Raw genomic sequence first — 20635 nt, forward strand, 5'->3', positions numbered from 1 at the left:
AGAAATAAAGACTTCTTCCATTAATAGCTATACAGCTAATCAATATAACCAAAATGTATACAGAATTAGTTTGCAGACGGCTAATTCTCAAACACACATGCTGGCTGCCTGCAATTATTTTTACCTTTGTTAACCCTGACACTTGTGGAGAGTGTCAAGCCATTTTACGTTTTTAGGTGCATGTTGCCCGACATCTGTGCTATAGTTAGTGTTTGCTTTTATTATTTAATAATTTTATATTTAAATCAATCCAGGGTTGAACCGACAAAAGAATTTCCACCTGGTTTTAATTTTTGTTACATATACAACATGATTTTTTCCAAAAGAAATTTTGTTGTTTCACACGAAGTAAATTAAAGTTACTGTAATAGTATTAGTATGAGTGTGCAATATAAGTTTAATGGTTAGTATTTTTTAGTAGGGTGTTTGGTGCTTCACAGCCTGTCTCAAATAGCATAGCTCAGAATGTTGTAATTTGAATGCTGTTTATAATCATATAAGCAAAATTATTTTTACTTTGAGTATTGGTTTCTGTTATTTTTTTTTTCTTAATTTCAAAGAGGTTCTTTTGCCTTTTAAATTTGACATTATATGAACAAAATACTCCTGAGGATTCAAGCAAGCAGTGTCAAACAGGCTTACTTTGTTTTCATTTCTGGAGAATAAATTGACATGTGTGACATATGCAGGTGTTGATGTCCACCTGTAACTTTTGTTTGCCAGGGACCCATGAGGCAGCCCAGCTTGTCGAGCAGCAGACACCACCAGTCTCCTACGAAGAAGGTAAATGATGTTGCTTCTAGTTTAGTCCATCCAGTACTTGTACAGTTCAGTCACTAGATTTTTTAAATTGCCTTGGTAATTTACAACCTAAAAATGTTAAATACCACTGCAACTACCACCTTGTTACGATATTCACATATTAAACCACTTTTATCAGACATTAAAACCTTAGAAACACTATACAGCACCACCAGCACCAACATCTCTAACGCTGTTACCACCAGAGTCATATGCACCATTATCATGGTGAATCTTCTGTCACCAGTGCTAATATCACAGTTGTTAATATCACAATTATCAGTGCTACAATGAGTACCTGTAGTAGGATCTACTACCAGCACCACTAACACTAGTGCTAACAACTTGCCAACAGTTCTACTACACTACTTGCATTTCTAATATGCACTGCTGAAGTTGTAGTTGTCATCACCAAGATTGTTCTGCAGGCATAGAGAGGAGCCCTTTCAGTTAACTAGCATGTAAAAATGTAAATAAGCCCACCTACCATTTGAAGTGATTCCTATGATGAAGCCATTGTCATCACATTCACCACAGATGTGAAATATCTGCACAATAATCACACCATCATGACTATTGACACCACCTCTTATACAATAAACAGTATTGTTACTTGTTATCAACATTATCATGACCCCTGGCTGTAACTCTTACCATTATTACTTTCTTTACCTACAACCATAACAACAAAGGAAATCTGATAACTCGGCACTTGAATAGCTCCCAAGTTGAACATACTAACAGTTCGGCACTCTAATATTTTATTAAAAAATATAGTCATGGAGTAGTTTTTTGTGTTATGAATTTGTTTCCCCACCCTCTAATTTTTTTTTTTTTTTTTTTGTACCTACAAATTTGCAAATGTTGCTATTCAGTCTTGTCTAAATTGTTCATACACTGTATGTTTTAAACACTAAACACTGTATGTTTTAAACACTAAACACTGTTTTAAACAAGAACCCTTAGGCACTCCACTTGCTACAAGTTTCCTACTCATGCTTAACTCCATTTATGCAAACCATCTGTTTCCTTTAAAATAACCATGTCTTTATCCAACTTATGATAGCTTTCCCAAAATACTATGTACTTTTATAGTTGTAATGAGTTTTGTGAGGCACAGTATCAAAATCTTTATTAAAGTCAGGGTATATAATGTCACAGACCTTTCTGTTATAAACTACCGTAATTGAAATATACTGAAAGAAAATGAGAGTAAATTTGTTAAACACAAGCGGCCATTAGTAAAATGTAAAATCGTTTTATCTATTTTTCAAAATGAAAATAAATTACTTGTGCAATCATTGTTTGAAGCAATTTTCATACAGTAAATGTCAAGTTATAATTGGCCTATAATTTGACACAGATAATCTATCCCTTCTTAAAAATCGGCACCAAATTCATAGCCCTCCACAATTCCAGTTCTCTACTTGACTCTAATAATTTATTAAATGTGCAGGACAAGGGGGTCTCTAAGCTCATTTTTACCTTCATTACGGACACTTTAAAATACTGTATCTGGCCATGAGGACTTCTTGGGCTTTAATATAATAATATTTTAACAACTTCTTTGCTAACTACATAGATTTGATCATCTGCAAATAAAATATAAAACTCTTCTCAAAGTAGGGAGATAAATTATTTGGAATACTGTACCGACAATTTTTTTATCCTAATAAATTACTTGGCCCATCTCGTTTTTCAGTGCCCCAGTCTTCTTAAACATTGATTATCTGAAAGAACCTTTTAGGATTTTGTCTTTACCTGCCCTGCTGTATGCATTTCATACTTTCTTTTAGCTATATATTTTTAATTATTTAAGGTACATTTCTCATTCTTAATTCATTTGTGCATGGGTTTTTCCAATCAATTTTTTTAGTACCATCTTTATTAATTTTGGGTCATTATTATTTAATCTAAATGGTTTACTGCATTTCTGGACTTGAGTTAGAAAATTTTAAATAAATGGGAATTTGCATATATATTATCATGCAAGTGTCAAGTGGGCCAATGATGTTGTTGCATCACACCCAAACAACACCTCCCATATTCAGGTCAGACCAATCTCCCCTCCTCTAGTTCTTCTTAATCCTTCAAAATCAGTTTTACAGAAATTTCCCAGTGTGTGTTAAATCTAATTTCCTTGTGATCAATGTTTTTTGAAGCGCACACACATTCTTTCAAAGTTATTTATTAGCATCTCGGTGTTTGTCAGGCTAAGTTTACAATGTTATTTCCCTGTGTTGGTTTAATAATGTGCTGTTTGCAAAAGTTGTCAACAAAATTCTAAAGAATCTTCCATCTCAGCATTCCCAGTTTTCTTAGTTCAGTTTATTAAATTGAAATCACCAATAATGAAAACATTTAGTACTGGATGATGTAGATATTTCTCCTCACATATGCTTTCCTTCCATTCTGTCAAGGTTTGGTGGCCTATGTATACTATATCCAAGATATATAGTCGTACATTTCTACTGTACGGATATCATTACAGTATTTTCATTTAATTCTATTCAAATAGTTTGTGTGACTCAATCTTGATTCCCTGTTTGACACAACATTTTAAATTTTCACTGACATATATATTGTTGCTCATCCACTGTGTGTAATCTGTCTTGTTAGTGTGAAATTACTTGAATCCCTTAATTTTTATACCTAATAATTTCCTGCTTTCTACAATTATTCATTTATTTAATCAAAATAGTATCTATTGTTTCTGTGCACACAAGTACACTTAATTTATCTATTTTATATCTATTACTCCTACTATTTATGTAATGTTCTGTGTTTAAATCATTTTATGGTTTTGCTTGTCCCTGTTCATTTCCACCATTATACATCATAAAAATCCTTTCTTTCTTATTTTTTGCCCCAATACTTTACTTCTACTTTCTCAACTTGATTTTCATGTTTACAGTCATCTCACTGTCACTACAAACTCAGACCACTATCATCTACCAGTTTAAACCTTGACAATTATACCCTTCTACAGCACTAGCTAATGGTGCCACCACACTAGATAGGGGCACTTCCCATTCCATATATACATGTCATATCTGCCATAGAAGTTATCACATTTGTCTGCAAAAGAAATTCAATTGGCCTTGCCATATAAACTTAGCCGGCAATTAATACCATTTGGCTTGAATATCCATTCATTGGCAACTTCACTTCTAGGCAGGATTGTCACACATTACATTATTGAACTTACAGCTACCATTGTTCAAAAAGCACATTCATAAACTGTTCCAGGTAACAAGCAGCAACAGTAGCATTCCCAACTAAGGGAATGTCACAAATTTTTTCGACAAATAAAACAAAAAATTACATCATTTCACTGCAGTAACAGGAAAAAATATGGCATTACAGTACTACCCAGAAAGGACAACACAAGCACTAGTGTTATTACTGCCACCACCAACTAGAATAATACTGACTTCACAGCTGCTAAGTATACTCTCACTGATAACATCTCTACTTTCAACAACAACATTACTGTCATCAAGAATAGTACCATCAGTTTTAATACAATCATCCACATTACTATCAACTGCAGTACCACAATTGCTGTGTCACCATAATCAACAAAAGTACCTGCACCAATAACAGTACCACCAACAACAAAAGTATCACCTTCACCAACAGCACCACCACCACCACCACCAACAACAATAAAAGTACCATCTCCACCACCACCAGCAACAACACTTCCACCACCACCACCAGCAACAACACTTCCACCACCACCACTTCCACCACCACCACTTCCACCACCACCACCACCACTTCAACAACCACCACCACCACCACCACCAACAACAACACTTCCACCGGGTCCGTCTAATTACCCAAAGCTACACAAGCTTCACAAATCTTCCTGGCATTACGTTAGTAATGAATAAATATGATATATTTACTCATTATAATGTTGATGCTGAATGTACAACATGGAAAAACTATTTTTAATCTGAAAAAGTATCAATTTATAAAGAAATTAGATGAAAATAAAGAGCTGGTGACGCCAAATCAAGTCGACGATCCAAGCGACAATGTTGTGGAGCGACTTATCGAAGACACATTGTTGCCTGGAGAGTGTTTGCTGGCATATCAGCCTCTTGTACACACGTTGCATTTCTCTGCTCAAATTGTCACAAATTGAAAAATAATATAAACTACAAGAATGCATATTTACAATAATATTTAGCATAAATAGCCAAAAAACATTTAAGTTGTATTAAAAAATAGGTGTTTATTTTAGTACTAATACAGTAGTATTAATACACATTCTACTTGTTAATATCAACAATTAATTTTGTGAAAATTTGAGCCAAGAAGTGCGACGCCTGGATCACTGTGTACAGGAGACTGATATGTCAGCAAACACTCTCCAGGTGACTATATATCTTGGATAATTTGTTCCACAACACTGTTGCTTGGACTGTCGACTTCCTATGGCGTTACCTGCTACATAATTTACTTCCAGTTTTGTTATGAAATTAGATTATTTCAGAGTAAAAATAGGTCTAATCATGTTCTGAATTTAGCACCAACATTATAGTGGGTAAATATACCATATTTCTTCAGTACTTACGTAATGCTAGCAAGATTTTGGTGGATTTGGGTAGATTTGGGTAATTCTATGGACCCGTACCACCACTACTAACAATGACAACAGTTCCACTACCAGCAGCAAACAATAGTACTACCACCACCAATAACAGTAGTACTACTACTATTACCACCACTAACAACAATGGTAGTACCACCCCCACTAACAACAATGGTAGTACCACCCCCACTAACAACAATGGTAGTACCACCCCCACTAACAAGAATGGTAGTACCACCCCCACTAACAACAATGGTAGTACCACCCCCACTAACAACAATGGTAGTACCACCCCCACTAACAACAGTAGTACCACCACCACCAACAGTAGTACCACCACCACCAACAGTAGTACCACCACCAACAATACCACCATCACCACCAACTGTACAGGTGTACCACCAGCAACAGTAGTGCCACTACCCAGCAACAGTACCACCACCACATCAGTACTTTTATTTCAACCATTGATAATGATAATGTTTATTCAGGTAAAAGTACATGTAATCAAAATTAGTTACAAACATAATGTTGGATTTCATGATAGAGCTAGTACATACTATGCCTAAAGCCACTAATACACACAGCATTTTGGGCAAGGTGTGGGAACATTACTTCCAACTAACTAATTTGAGGGCAAAGATTTATACAGTATTTATAAAAGAAATAGTATTTAAATGACCTTCAACAGCTCTAGTGCCACATGACATGAATAGAATCATATTAATAAAAGTTCTCCCAAACCCACAACCAAAACATTGGTTTCTATCACAATTAACACTGGACACTTACTGTACTAGTTCTACCACTATATTGCTGCTGCTTTCACATAAACATCACTGATTTCATCATGCTGTAAGCTGTACTGCTCGTTTCATAATCATCACACCCACTATCAGCACTCGCATTTTATTTAGAATAATGAAACACAACCATATACTGTACTACTTTCACTATCATCTATTTACTGATAATACATCACAGTACTACATATGGTAAAGCTTGCCAAACAACACCTGAAAAATTATTCCCAAAACTAATGCATTTCATCATCTGGAAGTATTAGGCTATCCACCACCATGTCATGTTCAGCTAATGTGTATACAGTCAGCCTTCGCTCTCCTTGAGGGGATGCATTCCAGGAAACCTTAAGTACAAAATCATTTTTAGAAAGTGAACTTAAGGTTTTATGGGTGAGAAACTAATAAAACACAATAAAACATTACTTCATCATTAAATACTCCTGCTATCTTCACAGCCACAATTATACTGCAATGTAAAAGTCTGTTTATTCAATCACCAGTTGCATAGATGATAGGAGTAAATATTACAGCATTTTTGGAAGGTTTCGTGGTGTAAGAATGTACTGTACGGTTGTCTAAAAACTACATAAAGCAAAAACCTGCTCTCATGGGTAATGTGTGTGTGTTTCTAAGGGAAGTTTTGTATTAAATACCTGCCTCATGGATAGTGAATTTTGATAAATACTGTACCACGCTCATGGATAGCATGGGCTGACTGGAATTGTAACTTTAATGCATTACAATCACAATAGAATAACTCAAATAGTAACTGCTTCTGAATTGTTCTGATTACATCATTTAATCACCTTATCTTAGTATACTGACATCTGTACAAATATTGTTTACTTTCTATACTTTTTAGTAACATGCATTAGCCTACTCTTCATGAAGTTTTAGCATTTGAAATACTGTATTTTACAATATACTGTAATATTAAAGTACAAAAACATTGTACAGTACCTGTATTGTCAGCAAAGTACTTTATTGTTGTTTGACTAATAGCAATTTTTCCTGTACAGGCTTATTGAATGTTTTTTGTATAGTAAAACATTATACAGTAATAGTAAATAAATAAAAAGGGTTCAGTACTGTACATTAAACAAAAATTAAGCTGCTCTTATGTACAAATTTGTTGTTATTTCTTTATATTTAATATAGATTTAATTTTGCTTCATATGCATAATAAGGCATTTATAAATACAGTAATAATATTTTATTAGAATAATTTTATTACTTTTCATTGTTTGCTAGCCCATATTTTCCTTTGAGTAGTTTTAGAGTGTACAGTAGTTTTAGCCACCAGTTCATTGTGCTGAAGATCCACAAGGGAGTTCCTGAATGCCACTGACATTATCTGCATCTTGATATTTCCTTCATATCAATAAGAAAGTTCTTTGCGCTCTTCATGTGACAAGAAACCAAGCAATGTGTGTGTGTCGTCTTCTTTATCTGGCAAGAATGGGCAGTAAGCTGGCTGTGTATGGTTGATTTTGTACAGGACTCTAACATTGGTCCTATTTTCCTTCTAGCCTCCTCCGGCCACCCTACTTCAGGCACCAAGGCAGGCTCAGGTATCTAGATTTCCTCCTCTCATGCATGACCCTTATTCACCTTTTCTGTCCTTAGCTCTCCATCACTTTAAGGTTTCTCCTCTCCATGCTCTTACTCCATATCCAATATCCATTTGTTGTCCTTTGACCTTACCAAGTCACCTTGTCACTTTGATTGTCTACCTCCACCTCCTTGTCTTCCAACCCCCATCCATGGATGTCCTATCATTCCAGCAGTGAGTAGCTATTTTTACTCACAACTGACTGCCTGTCATTTGTTTGGATTACTTTTGGTTGGATATGTTACAACTGCTGGAAACTTCAGAATGTTTTCTTATTTTTGGTTACTGTTATGACTCAGTTGCATTGGCATGATGCCGCGGCATGGTGTGGTAGGTGGACACGAGCGCCAAGCCACATTTCTGCTTGCCCAGTACTAATATGAAATCCTACTCGCCCTCAATACGTCCCAGTTTGATCTAACCAACTTGGCAGTGCTAACATGCATAAATGCTGCTATTGGATGCTCCAGCTGCTCACACACTTGGTTGTCTCTCCCTTAGCTCAAGGCAAGAATAATCTAACTGAAGCAGATCTGGCTGTACTGGAAAGTATGGTGGTTGCCCAGGAGGCTGAAGTTGAAGAAATGACATTCACCCACGCCCAAGCCGAAATACAAGCCGAGGCAAATTTAATTAAACCTGATACTGACAATATGATTCTTGATTCTGTTAAATCATTGAAGATGAAGAAATTAGCCAAACCATCTACAATTATGGAAGATCCCCTTCTAACTTTTCAGGCTCCATCACTTTATTCAACAAGGGATGTAAATGCAGCAAGTAAAGCAACAGACACTGGACAACAGTTAGGTGACCTAACAAAACGTGTTGCAGATGTTGCCTCAACAATGGCATCCACTTTAGAGAGTATTACAGCAGTTGCTGAAGGATTGGAAGGAAGTCATTTATCTAGTGATGAAGGGGAAGAACAGCTTATGCTCATGCGTGATTCTCCACGCTGGGAGGATGAAGAGATCCAAGCTGAAGAAACAGATGAGCCAAGAGCTATTAAGGCTGAAATCAAACTTCTTGTTAAAACAACAGAGTTAGGCAAAGAATCAATTGAAATTAGAAGTATTCGAGAGTTTGTGGAATGTGAAGATAAAAATCTGACTGGTTTTGGAGGAGTTGTGCCGTCCCCATCTCTTGAATGTGGCCGATTAACACCCATGGGTGACAGAGTATATACACTGCAAAGAGCATCCACAGATGTGCGTTCTCCCAGCCCCAGGTTTGTTCGGCCACAACAGCCCTCCACAGATTCATCCTACACTGAGCCCACACAGGACGAGTTTGATCTCATGGCTCAAGTGCGAGGTAAGGCAGGCTTTTAGCTTGCTGCTCTAGTACTTGTGCTGCTTCTTAGCAATCTTTTTATGTGTGACTTAAATACTTAATCCAACTAAAACTCTGAGGAATGTATTTGACAAACTAACCAAATAAGTAATTTGGATGGCATTGCTACACACCATTAGCCTAGCTCTGATATAATGAAACGAAGGCTGTGGCAAAAGTGAAAGTCTTGTGCCTGTTGATGCTTCTAATCTTCAGGCATTACAGCCCTTCTTCCCTCATGTGTTTCAGACGGTGGCCTTCATGGTGGTTGTCCTGAAGCACAAGGCATGGACTGGGAGGGGAAAAGTGTAGACAGCATGTATACTGAAACTGTGGTGCAGGCTAAACTCTCCATGCTCCCTGAAGTGGACACCAGCGAGGGTGTTGCCCCTACCTCCCCTCCCTCCTCTACCCTTCCCCCTGCTGCTTCTTCACTATCAACTACCTCTCTCTGTTCAGACCTGCCTCATATAACCAACATCCAGCCCCAGATTCACACATTCCAAGACCTTACTAAAGAATCTTCTCAAACCCTCTTACACCTGGAACCTTCTCATCTGCATGATTTTCATTCTGTTGAATCTCAGGGTTTTGACACATCACCATCTTCTGCAACTAAATTATCAGATCCTATTTTCTTAGAGAAGGGCCATGTTAGTGGTGCTGAAGCTACTGTTAGCCATCTTGTGACATCCCCTTCATTCGCTTCCCTGCTGTCTGAAAGTGTTGCCCCAATCACAGGAACAGATGAAATAGCAGCTGCTAGTGTAACCTTCAACACTAGCAGTGCTTTTGTATCTCTAGGGCCAATCTCACCCACAGAGAACTCAAGTGAAGATCATGCTGAAATTGATTGTACTAGTACAGAACTATCTCCAGACAGTGTGCGCTTTGAACAAGATATACTTGACACAAGAACTGAAGATGAAGCTCCAGACATAGATGATGACCTCTTCCCTGCTTCTCCGGTGCTAGGACCAGAACTCAGTGAAAGAATATTTTCTGTGGAGGCTACAGAAGATACAGACATTACAACACCAATGGAGATGAGAGATTCACATACAGAACGAGATGCCTCTGCCTCTAACCTGGAATTTGTTGATGATAAAGAGGGCACAGATCTTCTTAAAGAGTGTCTTGTTGAAGATAAAGATGAAAGCATTGCATACTTAACTCAGGAAGTAAAAGAAGTTCATAATAAGGTAAATAGGCTGCAGGAGCAGGTAGAAGCTCAAGTTGACCCTATTACAGCTAGTTCAGAAATTAAAATAATTCTAAATTCAATGGAAGACATTAGAGAGGCTGTGGGGAATGATAAAATTGAAAATAACCCTGAGTTTAATAGTATGGCCCAAGACATTCTCTCTAATATTAATTCTTTGTCTGAAACAGTTGCAGAAATTATACAAAAGTTACATCTCTCTGACCCAGAATACAAGTACTCTGAATTTTGGAGCAAAGATGAAACAAAGGCAGCAAGAAGAACAGAATCTACTATTGTTGAAACTGGTTCAGCTGAGGATGGTAGCCCATCTGATGCAAATCATCGTGATCAAAGTTTTTCAGATCTCTTGGATTCAGAAGAATTAAATCGTGATAGCCTTGAAGAAGAGTTTGATCTCCTTGCTGCTGATCTAAGTTTATCACCAAAAGCCACCAGCTCTGCTGCTCCTTCTGTTGTTCTATCTTCTCCTGTTTCTTCTAATGTTTATCCCTCCACACCTCCTGATGCTTTACAGGCCACACAACGGGAACCAGGTATGGAACTCGCTTGTGGTTCTTCTTATGTAGGCCATCATCCATCATACTGACAGTATCATCCTTACCCAACTTTGATTTTAGAGATAGTTTTATTTGTATATATCATTGCTTAAAAAACCTTACAAACATGTGACTGATAGTGTGTAATTATTTAAGCTGAATGGGTTTGGGTATTATTATTTCACAGCTGAGGGTGGTACATCTAGCCAACAGTCTGTGCAGTCAGAAAAGGATGTAGTGGTGTATAATGAACTGCAACAAACTGATGGGGACACTAAGGTTGATGATGAATTTGTCGAAGCTGGTGGTCCTTTGTCTGAGGTGAAGGCAGATTATGGTCATGAAAAATGTTCTAATTCCTTGATAGCTATGAGTAGTAAAAGAGTTAATGAGCTTGATACGTTTAATAAGTCCAATGAGACTTCTGAAACTGAAAGCTCACTGAGCACTTCTAATACCCATGGAAATGAAAATGGTGGCAAACCAACTCGTGATGAAATAGAAAGCGTTGTAGTTCGTCGTGAGTCGAGCAGAAGTGGTCCACGACCCACCACTTTTCCTCTGTGTCTGTTGCAACCAGAGGTCGTGAGTTCCTCCCCAGAGGCACAGCAATATTTTCGGCAGCAGCAGGAAGTACTAGAGGAAATGGGACGCCAGGGACACTTGCAGATGGATGTAACAGATTTAAGAGATTTAACATCACCTGAAAGTCTGGCTGAAAGCAATGAGTTTGAGGATAATGAGGCAGAGGAGATGGATTGTAACGCAAGGCGAATCCAACGTAAGCTTGTCAAATCATCTTCAAGTTATGAGAATTTATATGATGGAGCAGACCTTAAGCCTATGAAGAGTGAGGATGCTCCCTCTACATTGCAACTGGCAAATTCTCTTGGAGATCCCTTTACTACTAAAACACAACTACCTCCTGAAATGTGCTCTAGTTTTGAAAACTTGTACATGAAAGCCCAAGAGGCTGATGATAAAGTTGTCCATGAGGCTGGCCTGCTCTCAGTAGCAATCCTAGGAGAGGCAGTACAGGAAGCTGTACAGGAGGGACGGGTGCAAGACACCACTCTCCATGTAACTGCTTCTCCTGCCCCTTCACACACTGCATTCTCTGTTCATGGTTTGACCTCTAGTCATGAGGGCATTTTGCATTCCAGCTCAGAAGAGTCTGGCAAAGCAGGTATTTTGGTGATGTAGCTGCAGCCTTTGTATTGGTTTGAACAACTAACTAGCAGCTGCAACTAGATTCTTTTGAGTTATGACACTAACATGTTTGGAATGTGTCAGGATTTGTCATGGTATTTTAATAGTTCATGGCTTTGTTATGTTTTGTCTCTACAAGTTGTATGAACATTAACATACATTGATTTCTTTCAGATAACAGTGACGGCATGTATTTTGTTATGTAGTAGCTTGTGTTGGGTCCAGGGACACCATTTGCTCACATCACCATTTTGTGTCATAATATGTAATGAACATCTTGAAAGACGGGCCTAAATAAGTCCTCCTGCAGTTTTTGTAAAAAATAATCAATATCTTCTTGTTCTTTTGAGTAACATGGCATTTGTTAGTGACCTGGCATTGGTCAGACGGCCTGTTGATGAAGTTTATCGTCAAAATATGCCAGGCAGTATTTACTCATTGTTTGGGGGTACAGTTAACACCATTTCCTCATCTATGAACATTTTACATGTTCAGTGTAGGTCACAGTAGCCAGGCACAAACAAGTGTAGGACAGTTGGTAAGTAGTAGGTATTTTGTTTGTGTAGACATTGTATAATATGCACGCTGAGTGTGAGGTGAGTGAGTGTGGTGAAAATGGTGGGTTCCCTTGAAGATCATAAGTTCCCATCACACTTGAAATGTGTGCGTAGTCAGGTTAGCCTGACAGCATGTGGCATGAGTGAGACCTGTGCCATAACAAGTGTGCGTGTGACGTTTACTAATAGTGTGCTACTAACTCTTGTTCTAGATGTGGGAGTGGTGTTTACAGAGCATAAAGAGTATGGGGGCAGGGTGAAGCCATCTGCAGAGACGACAGGCGGACATTCGCACATTTCACCCTCACCTAGTCCTCATCCTTCCCAGAGCATCCAGTCCTCATCCTTCACTTCATTCCAGCAGAAACTTCCAGGCTCAGCAGCTGTTACATTGGAAGAAGACCATCATACCCATGATGAGTGTCCTCCTCCTAGCAGACCAGTCAGAAGGCATGAACGCACTTTCTCCCAAGCAAGCAATATATTTACTGGGGCTATTCCTACAGAACCTAAGCATGAACCAAAAAAAGAGGAAAAGCAACCAATAACTGAAGAAAGTACTGGAATAACTGAAAATATCAAACCCTATTCTGAACGGAAACAGTTTTGGGAAAGTGTTACTTCTCATTCGTTTGAATCTAAAGGTAGCACTTTAATCAAAAGTGAAACTGAAAGTGACACAGACACAATAGGAACTGATGGAACTATTGTTGAAAGAAAAACAGTGCAGGAGAAAAAGGTAACTGCAGTAGAGAGCACCGACTCGGAGACAGAATATATTCGGCAGAGAGATGACCCAGCATTTTATGAAAATGCAGGCTTTGCAGGAACAGAGAGAATTGATGTTCCCAAAGAGATAAGTAGAGAGAGAGCTGTAAGTCCATTTGAAGTTCTTCGAACCAAGGAATCTGTGGAAGATCTACCATCTCCTGAAGATATAGCATATAAAGATGTTTCATCAAAGAGGGCACTATTTGAAAAAGAAATTAAAAGGCAGTCAATGGAAATTGAAGAAAGTCAGTCATGGAAGCGTTCATCAAAAGAATATGATGAAACGGTAGTGATAACTGAGGAATTGGCATCAAGTTTACTGAAAAAGAAAGAAGAAAGTGAACACCAGTTGAAGGAGACGATAGAAAAAGGTAAAGACACTGTTACACAAAAAATGGAAACTAAAAAAGATGACGTATCAAAAACTGATATAAAGAGAACAGAGATTAAATCTAAGACTGATAAAACTGGCAGTAAGGAAGATCATTCAGAAACTGTGGAGTCATCCAAACTACATCATGAGAAAATGGAAACTAAAGAGAAAAAAGTAATATCAGAAGTTAGTACTTCAGGTAAAAAATCTATGACACAGACAGATGCTTCCACTGAAAAAAAAGAAAAGGAAAGCACTGAAAAAGCAGCAAAGGTAATTCATGAAAGGAAAGATAGCCATAGTGGTACTTTTTCTAAAACTATATCAAAATCTGAGGAAAAGACAGAAAGTTCATCAGAGGCAAAAGAAACCATTCATATTGTATCTACAGAGGACCAAGACACTTCTCGTGATGAAATAACAGAGGAAGATATGACCAGGACGGAAGAAACTTCAGAAGAAGAGCCTGATGATGTGCTCTCTAGTGACAGAACAACTGTGAATATAACAGAGGAATCACGACAAGTGGGTGACACTCATGAGACAGTCATAAGGGAAACTACTACTACGAGAGATGGTGACCAGGAGCAACGAATCATTAAAGAAACAAAGACTCAAGAGACTGCAATGGCTGATGGCTCTACTATCAAGACTACATCCATCACAACATTCACAACACAGCTAGATACAAAAGAAACTGATAATTTAGAAAGACAATCTAAAACTCGAACTGAAACATTTGAAAAGCATATGGCTGAAGAACCAACAGAGAACTTTCAAGAGGAAAAACATATTTATAGTGGTAAAACTGCAAAAGAAAAATCTGAAGCATTTGTTGAGCAGCGCATGAAATCTGACATTTTTTCCGAAGAATTGTCATCGTCAGCTGAAGACCAAAGTCCAGAGCACAAAGTTATAACTCCTATCGATACTAAAGCTCCAGTTTCTTTGCAGACACAGGTTACTTCTCAACCTAAAAGCCCTATTTTACTACCAAAAGAAAATGTGCAAGAAATTGTTTGGGAAGTATCACAGGAACAGTCAGAAATAGTCATGTCAGAAACAGTTCAAGATATTCCTGTTCAGCAACCTTTCAAATCTCATTTTGTAAAAGATATATCTGTAGATGATCACAAAAAATCACAGAAGACTCATAGAAAGTCATCTAGTGGGTCAACTAAAACAAAATTAAGCGAAGAAGAAGCTAGAAAACTTGCAATCGAAATTGTGGAAGAAGTGAAGACAGAGGCAGTAAAGCGATCACCACTTGCCACTCCTTCCCAGTCTATGAATGAATTTTCAGCTGAATTGCAAGATGTTTGTGATGGATCTGTAGAACAATCGTTGCCTAGAGCAACCCCTGAATCTGCATTTACAGAAGAAACTACCACAAAGATTGAAAAGTACATTCAGGAGCAGTTAGGAGATGACATGGATGAAAAGCAGCTCAAGCTTATTGAATCTGTAACTGCTAGAAAAACAGAAATGTTGCATAAAAAAATGGTTGGTAGTGAATACCAACAGAGCATGGAAATAACAGATGAAGACCTTCGTTCCAGTGGCGCAGAACTCTCTCCAATTGAACACCAAATGGAGCGTTTGCGACAGATGACTGAAGACGATGATAACCAGCGTTTTCCTCGGGAACCTTCAGAGGCAGATGAAAGTGAGAGTTCTATGATAATTCATGAAAGTGTTGATGACATTATATCCAGTGAATATGATCAAGCAAATCAAATGATATCAAAAACATTAGATGCTCTTAAAACTGCAGATATCAACAAAATTGAAAAATCAATAGAAACTATCAAAGAAATGCCAGATACAATAGTTAAAACTACTGTAATTGTAAAAGAAGGCATTATGTCTGATGCACAAGAATTGATAAAGCTAAAGCAGAGTGAAGTTACGGAGACTGCACGTAAATTGGTAAAAGAAGTAACTGAAAAAGCCAAAGAATCAGAAGCAGTAAAACAGGCATCTTTACCCACTGAGCTTAGGCAGGCATCTGGAAGTTGGGAACAGAGTAAATCACCCAGTCCAAAATCAGGATCAAAACCAAGCTCTAGAAAAGGCTCTTGGATGGACGATGATGAACTAAGACGGGATTTTCGGAGAGATTATGAAGACAAGAAGAAAATGTTCAAAGAGGAAATGACCTCTGACAAGCAAGACGTTTTTGATGGAGATGCCCATGGTGATAAAGCTGAATACTCAAAAATTACACACCAGAAGAGTAGCGAGTCTCATAAAGAAATTCACATGGAATCTAGTATGACTGAAAGTATGGAAGAATCCAGCACTGTGGAGAGCATCCGATCCTTTGAAGGTAAATTAAGACCAGAAGTTACTACCTCTGTTATAAAGGAACAAAGAGAGGTTGAAACGGAAAAGAAACAAGAAGAAAGATCTTTCAGCAGCTATGAAGAGGTTGTGATGAGAAAGAAAACTCATGTAGATGAATTTAATCGCCGATCTGGAACAGATTTTGACACTTGTTCAAGTTCTGGGGAAAGTCATTATTTTACTGCAGCTGAAGGAGCCTCAGATAGCCGGACAGCAAGTCGGCCATGTTCGTCAGATGTAGAAGCACTAATGTCGGAGCGCACTGGCACTTCAGAGTATGATACTGCTCTTACTTCCCAGGATACGTCTCAATACTCAAGTTATTCAACTTCATCACAAGATTACCGTACACCAGGAAGCTCCTTGAGTTCAAGAGATTCCATGAAATCTATTGACTCAGAAAGTTCTGGGAACCTTGCTAGTGTGGAACTTAGCGAGGCTTCGGAAACCTTAGTACCCTCAGCAGTGGAACTTGAAAAGGATATGGATCTTTTGGAACAGGAATTATTTGAAGAAGAGCTGTCACATTCTACTCATCACACAATTATCCCGCAGTTAACTATTCAATCAGATACTCCAAAGTCAGAGGAAATGCCATGTGCATTTGATGTGGAATCTGATGAAGGTGAATTTGACCAGGAAACTAAAGATGAGGAGAGAGAAGCTCACATTACTTCAAGGATGAAGAGATCAATAGAAATGACATTTCATCCAGAGCCTAAGCCTCTCACTGATGATAAAAAAGCTAGTGTCACTGAAAGTGTAGCTTCAAGTTTAGAGGAAAGCACATTATCAGAGATGTCAATTGCAACGGTAATAGAACAAGATAAAAGTATGCAAGGTTCCACAACTGATTCAAACATGTCTACATCTAGTGTTTCTGAACATATGGTTTCATCGGTTGAAGGGCAAGAGCATGATCGTCATATTTCGAGAGCTGACAGTGGTGTATTGACGACAGAAACAGGAGATGGTGATATGGCATTGCATTCTGTTACGATTACAGCAACATCTGTACCTTCTTCTACACCAGATCAAAATACAGCTTCAATGTGTACACAAGTAACCTCTGAGACACGCTCTCAGGTAGAGTTAACAGAGAGCGAGCAGTTTTTTCACGCTAATGGACCCACTGAAGTAGATTATGTGCCTGAGTACGATGATGAGGAAGTACAAGGTGCGCGGCCAGTTGCAGCCTCCATAGCATCTCCTACACAGGAGGTAGCAGAAGCTGTAGCTGGCCCTTCAGAGGGCCCAGAGAAAGTTATTATTGTTGAAGAGTGTTACGAAACAGAAGCTGATCAGGAGTATGGTCAGATGATGCGTGAATGTGAGTATTCAGAGATGGCTGAAGCAGAACTTCAGTATTCTCTGGAGGAGCAGCCAGAAGCAGAAATGAGTAGTATGCTAGTGATTGATGAACCTTTAGAAAGACCTAGGACACCAGAGCCTGGGTATGTTTCATCTTCCCGTCCTTCACCAATGATTATCCAATCTCCTGATGAACCAGAGGAATTTACTGAAGTAGACAAGAGATTTAGTGCAGTATTTTCTACTACTTATGAAGAGAGAGAAGAAGGTGCAAGTGCCCGTTCCTTAGTCTCGGGTATGAGTATAGATGTTCCAGATATAACTATCACAGAGCATACATTACCCATGCCAAGTCAGTATTGTTACCCTGATCTCGAACGAGAAGAAGATTTTCCAGAGTGCCGAGCATTAGCTGAAGCAGATGCCAGTGCTCAGGAAATTCCAGCAACTCCAGGGTCTCAGGAATCGGCATCTAGCTGTCCATCACGTAAGTCTTCCTCAACTGATTCTGAGCAAGGCCGAGAATATTGTCTTGATGATATTGCTCAAGGACTGCCATTTGAGTCGTTTGAGATGGTGGAAGCTGAAGACATTGATGATTTCTCTGAATATGAAAGAACTCTTTGTATGCATGAAGAACGTATGTTAGAAATGTCACAAATTAGAGAGGAAGACGAGGAAGAAGTTGAGGAGGCACGTAAAACCGATTCCTCCCCAATTCAAATTCCTAGTCAGTTAAAGGCTGTTAAATTGGAAACAGATGCACAAAGCAGCAGTGATTCTCAGGCTCATGATTTAGAAGACCTCACAGAGGTGGGACCTGATCCAACTATTGAGGAACAAAGACGGTGGCTAGAGCTGCAGTTTGAGGAAAGTGATGCAGCAAAGTATGATTATCCCCAGGGTGGTTTTCTGGAGCATGTTTATTCAGGACCACTTGAAGATATTGAAGAAGAGCGAGACGAGGCTGAACGGCGTGATCTGTCACACATTGCAAAAACTTCATCATTATCCTCAACGCCAGAATATGATGTTTTAGCTGGTAGAAAGTTTTTTACTCGTAGTGGAGATCACGATGATATATCGATGAGCTCTCTTCAAGAATTCGAAAATCTTGAAAGGGCTGTTGCTGTAGAAGCTGTAGCAAGAAGATCTAGCTCTGGTTCACAAGAATCTCTAAATGGTAAAAGACCAGAAAGCAAAAGTGGCCAAGGTGATGACATCTCAGTTGGATCATTTGCATCTCTCCAAGAATTTGAGCGCTTGGAGAGAGAGTGTTTAGTTGTTGAACAAATTGAAAAAAAGGCACAGGAGGAGGAAGCCATGTTATCAGAAATAGAGGAAGGACATGAGAGCCAAGTTTCAGAATCAGAGAGTTGTGAGACACTATCTGAGCCAGGAAGAGGGTCTGTTGAGGGAGAGGAATATGACCAAAGAATGTTTGAGATTGATGAAATTATTCGTCAGGCACAGAATAATGTAGAAAGGTCTGACCAAAACAAACCTGGATATGAAGGAGTACAATTAAAAGATATTGTTAGTGTAGATGGCTCAGGAGATGATGGCACGAGTAGTAGCCAAGCTGATCGTACCCCAAGTGTTGGACGAGAAGATGGAGATGCCGATTCTTTAGAAGAGGCTCAGTTACCAGAGCTTGATATGGATCACCCTGCTGCAGGAGGAACTTCATCATCAACCAAGCAAGATGCAATGACACTGAGTACAGATAGTATAGAAGCATTATCCAAGCAAAAAGTCCCTCGTGAAACAAGTCAAGATTCCTTAGAAAAGTTACCAATGCGTACTTCTGATCCTATGGCCACTAGTATTGACAGTATAGATTTAACCAGCCGACAAGACCCTATGACTGCAAGTACTGACTCTTTAGAAGGTCGCCGTAAGCGCCAAGATCCTATGTCTGCTTCAACTGATTCAATTGATCCTTGCCGACGTGATGGAATGACCACTAGTATCGATAGCTTGGGCAGAGATGATTCTAGTGGTCGTGATGCTGACATCAGCTCGGGAAGTGAGCAAGTGAGACCACTCGGTAAAGATGGATTAATGGAATGCAGTACAGATTCCCTGGAACCATCATCATCTCAGGCTACACATGCTACCTACCAATATGATACTGATTCAGTTATGTCAGGCTCCTTTACCAGTGGTTGTTCTAACACACTAATTGCCTCAACAGATGAATTTCCAGATGTAATGACTTCTTCCATGTACCTCCCTGAAGGACAATTGCCCACAGAAGGTGATGAACAATATGTCAAATATATGCATGCTAGTGGTGGATCAACAGCTGAGATGGTGACATCATCCACTGAGCCAGGCTTCTCCCATTCTATTACTCGTGTAGTTAGATTGCCACCTGAGGCTCATAAAGTTACTTTTACAGGTCCTGATGCTCAAAGAAAACTAGAAGAATATATTCAGGAGTTTAATGCTGGTCAGCATTCTTCTCAAGATGAGGTTGTAGATGACCAAGGCAATGTACACATACGCCGTGTGACACAAACACGTGTCGTAACAGACCCTAGTCATATTCGAGAACATGGATTCTCTCTCTCTGAGCCTAGCACTCAGGAAACAGAAACGCGTGATGAGTATGGTAATGTGACACGTGTTATACGGCGAACTGTTGTTACCAGTCAAACCATCGAAGTTGATCTTGATACTGGAGAACCTATTATACAGCCTGGCCCAACCTCTTCCTCTTCCTCAAGCAGTTCCTTCTCCCGTATACCTAGACCAGTGACCAGTCCTCCTCTGGCCTCCCGGCCCACCCCTCCTGGTCCGCCCCCTGGGTCGCGCGGCCCACATGAGCCCGTCCCCCCCTCCCTGGAGCCCAACACAGTATCAGGTACAGCGTCTCAAGCGTCACTGTGTTGCACCGCCCGCTGGGTGTGTCTCCGCACTCTGCACTCCTCCAGCCTTAGTTCTCTTTCAGCATGCTGTGTCCGCATGACGTCACGCCAACCATCAGTCCTTAGTATTATTTTGTTTCCATCTGTAATTATTAGTTTTTTTGTTTATCAACTGCAGTATTTTGTCATCTAGAACCTTCATTTGTTTGATTTCCTTTCATCTGCAAGCATATTGAAGATGTATTATGATCTTGTAGATCAGTGGGGCTTAAGTATA

The 20635-nt window shown here is 39.1% G+C and overlaps 1 protein-coding gene across 31 annotated transcripts in view; it reads left to right on the forward strand.

Annotated features, from left to right (window-relative positions):
• Window positions 1-20635, forward strand: part of LOC123756928 (ankyrin-2) — a 982618-nt gene that overhangs the window by 933459 nt on the left and 28524 nt on the right. For 27 of the 31 annotated variants that reach the window (XM_069329388.1, XM_069329393.1, XM_069329395.1 and 24 more), the window contains 5 exons: window positions 724-783; window positions 7740-7781; window positions 8324-9139; window positions 9407-10915; window positions 12897-20354. In XM_069329388.1, coding sequence (XP_069185489.1) covers window positions 724-783; window positions 7740-7781; window positions 8324-9139; window positions 9407-10915; window positions 12897-20354 — 9885 coding nt within the window. The remainder of the gene's footprint in view (window positions 1-723; window positions 784-7739; window positions 7782-8323; window positions 9140-9406; window positions 10916-12896; window positions 20355-20635) is intronic. The other 4 variants (XM_069329391.1, XM_069329402.1, XM_069329416.1 and 1 more) reach the window with 2 other exon arrangements.

Source organism: Procambarus clarkii, chromosome 22 (assembly GCF_040958095.1).
Source record: "Procambarus clarkii isolate CNS0578487 chromosome 22, FALCON_Pclarkii_2.0, whole genome shotgun sequence".
Taxonomy (NCBI): Eukaryota; Metazoa; Arthropoda; class Malacostraca; order Decapoda; family Cambaridae; genus Procambarus; species Procambarus clarkii.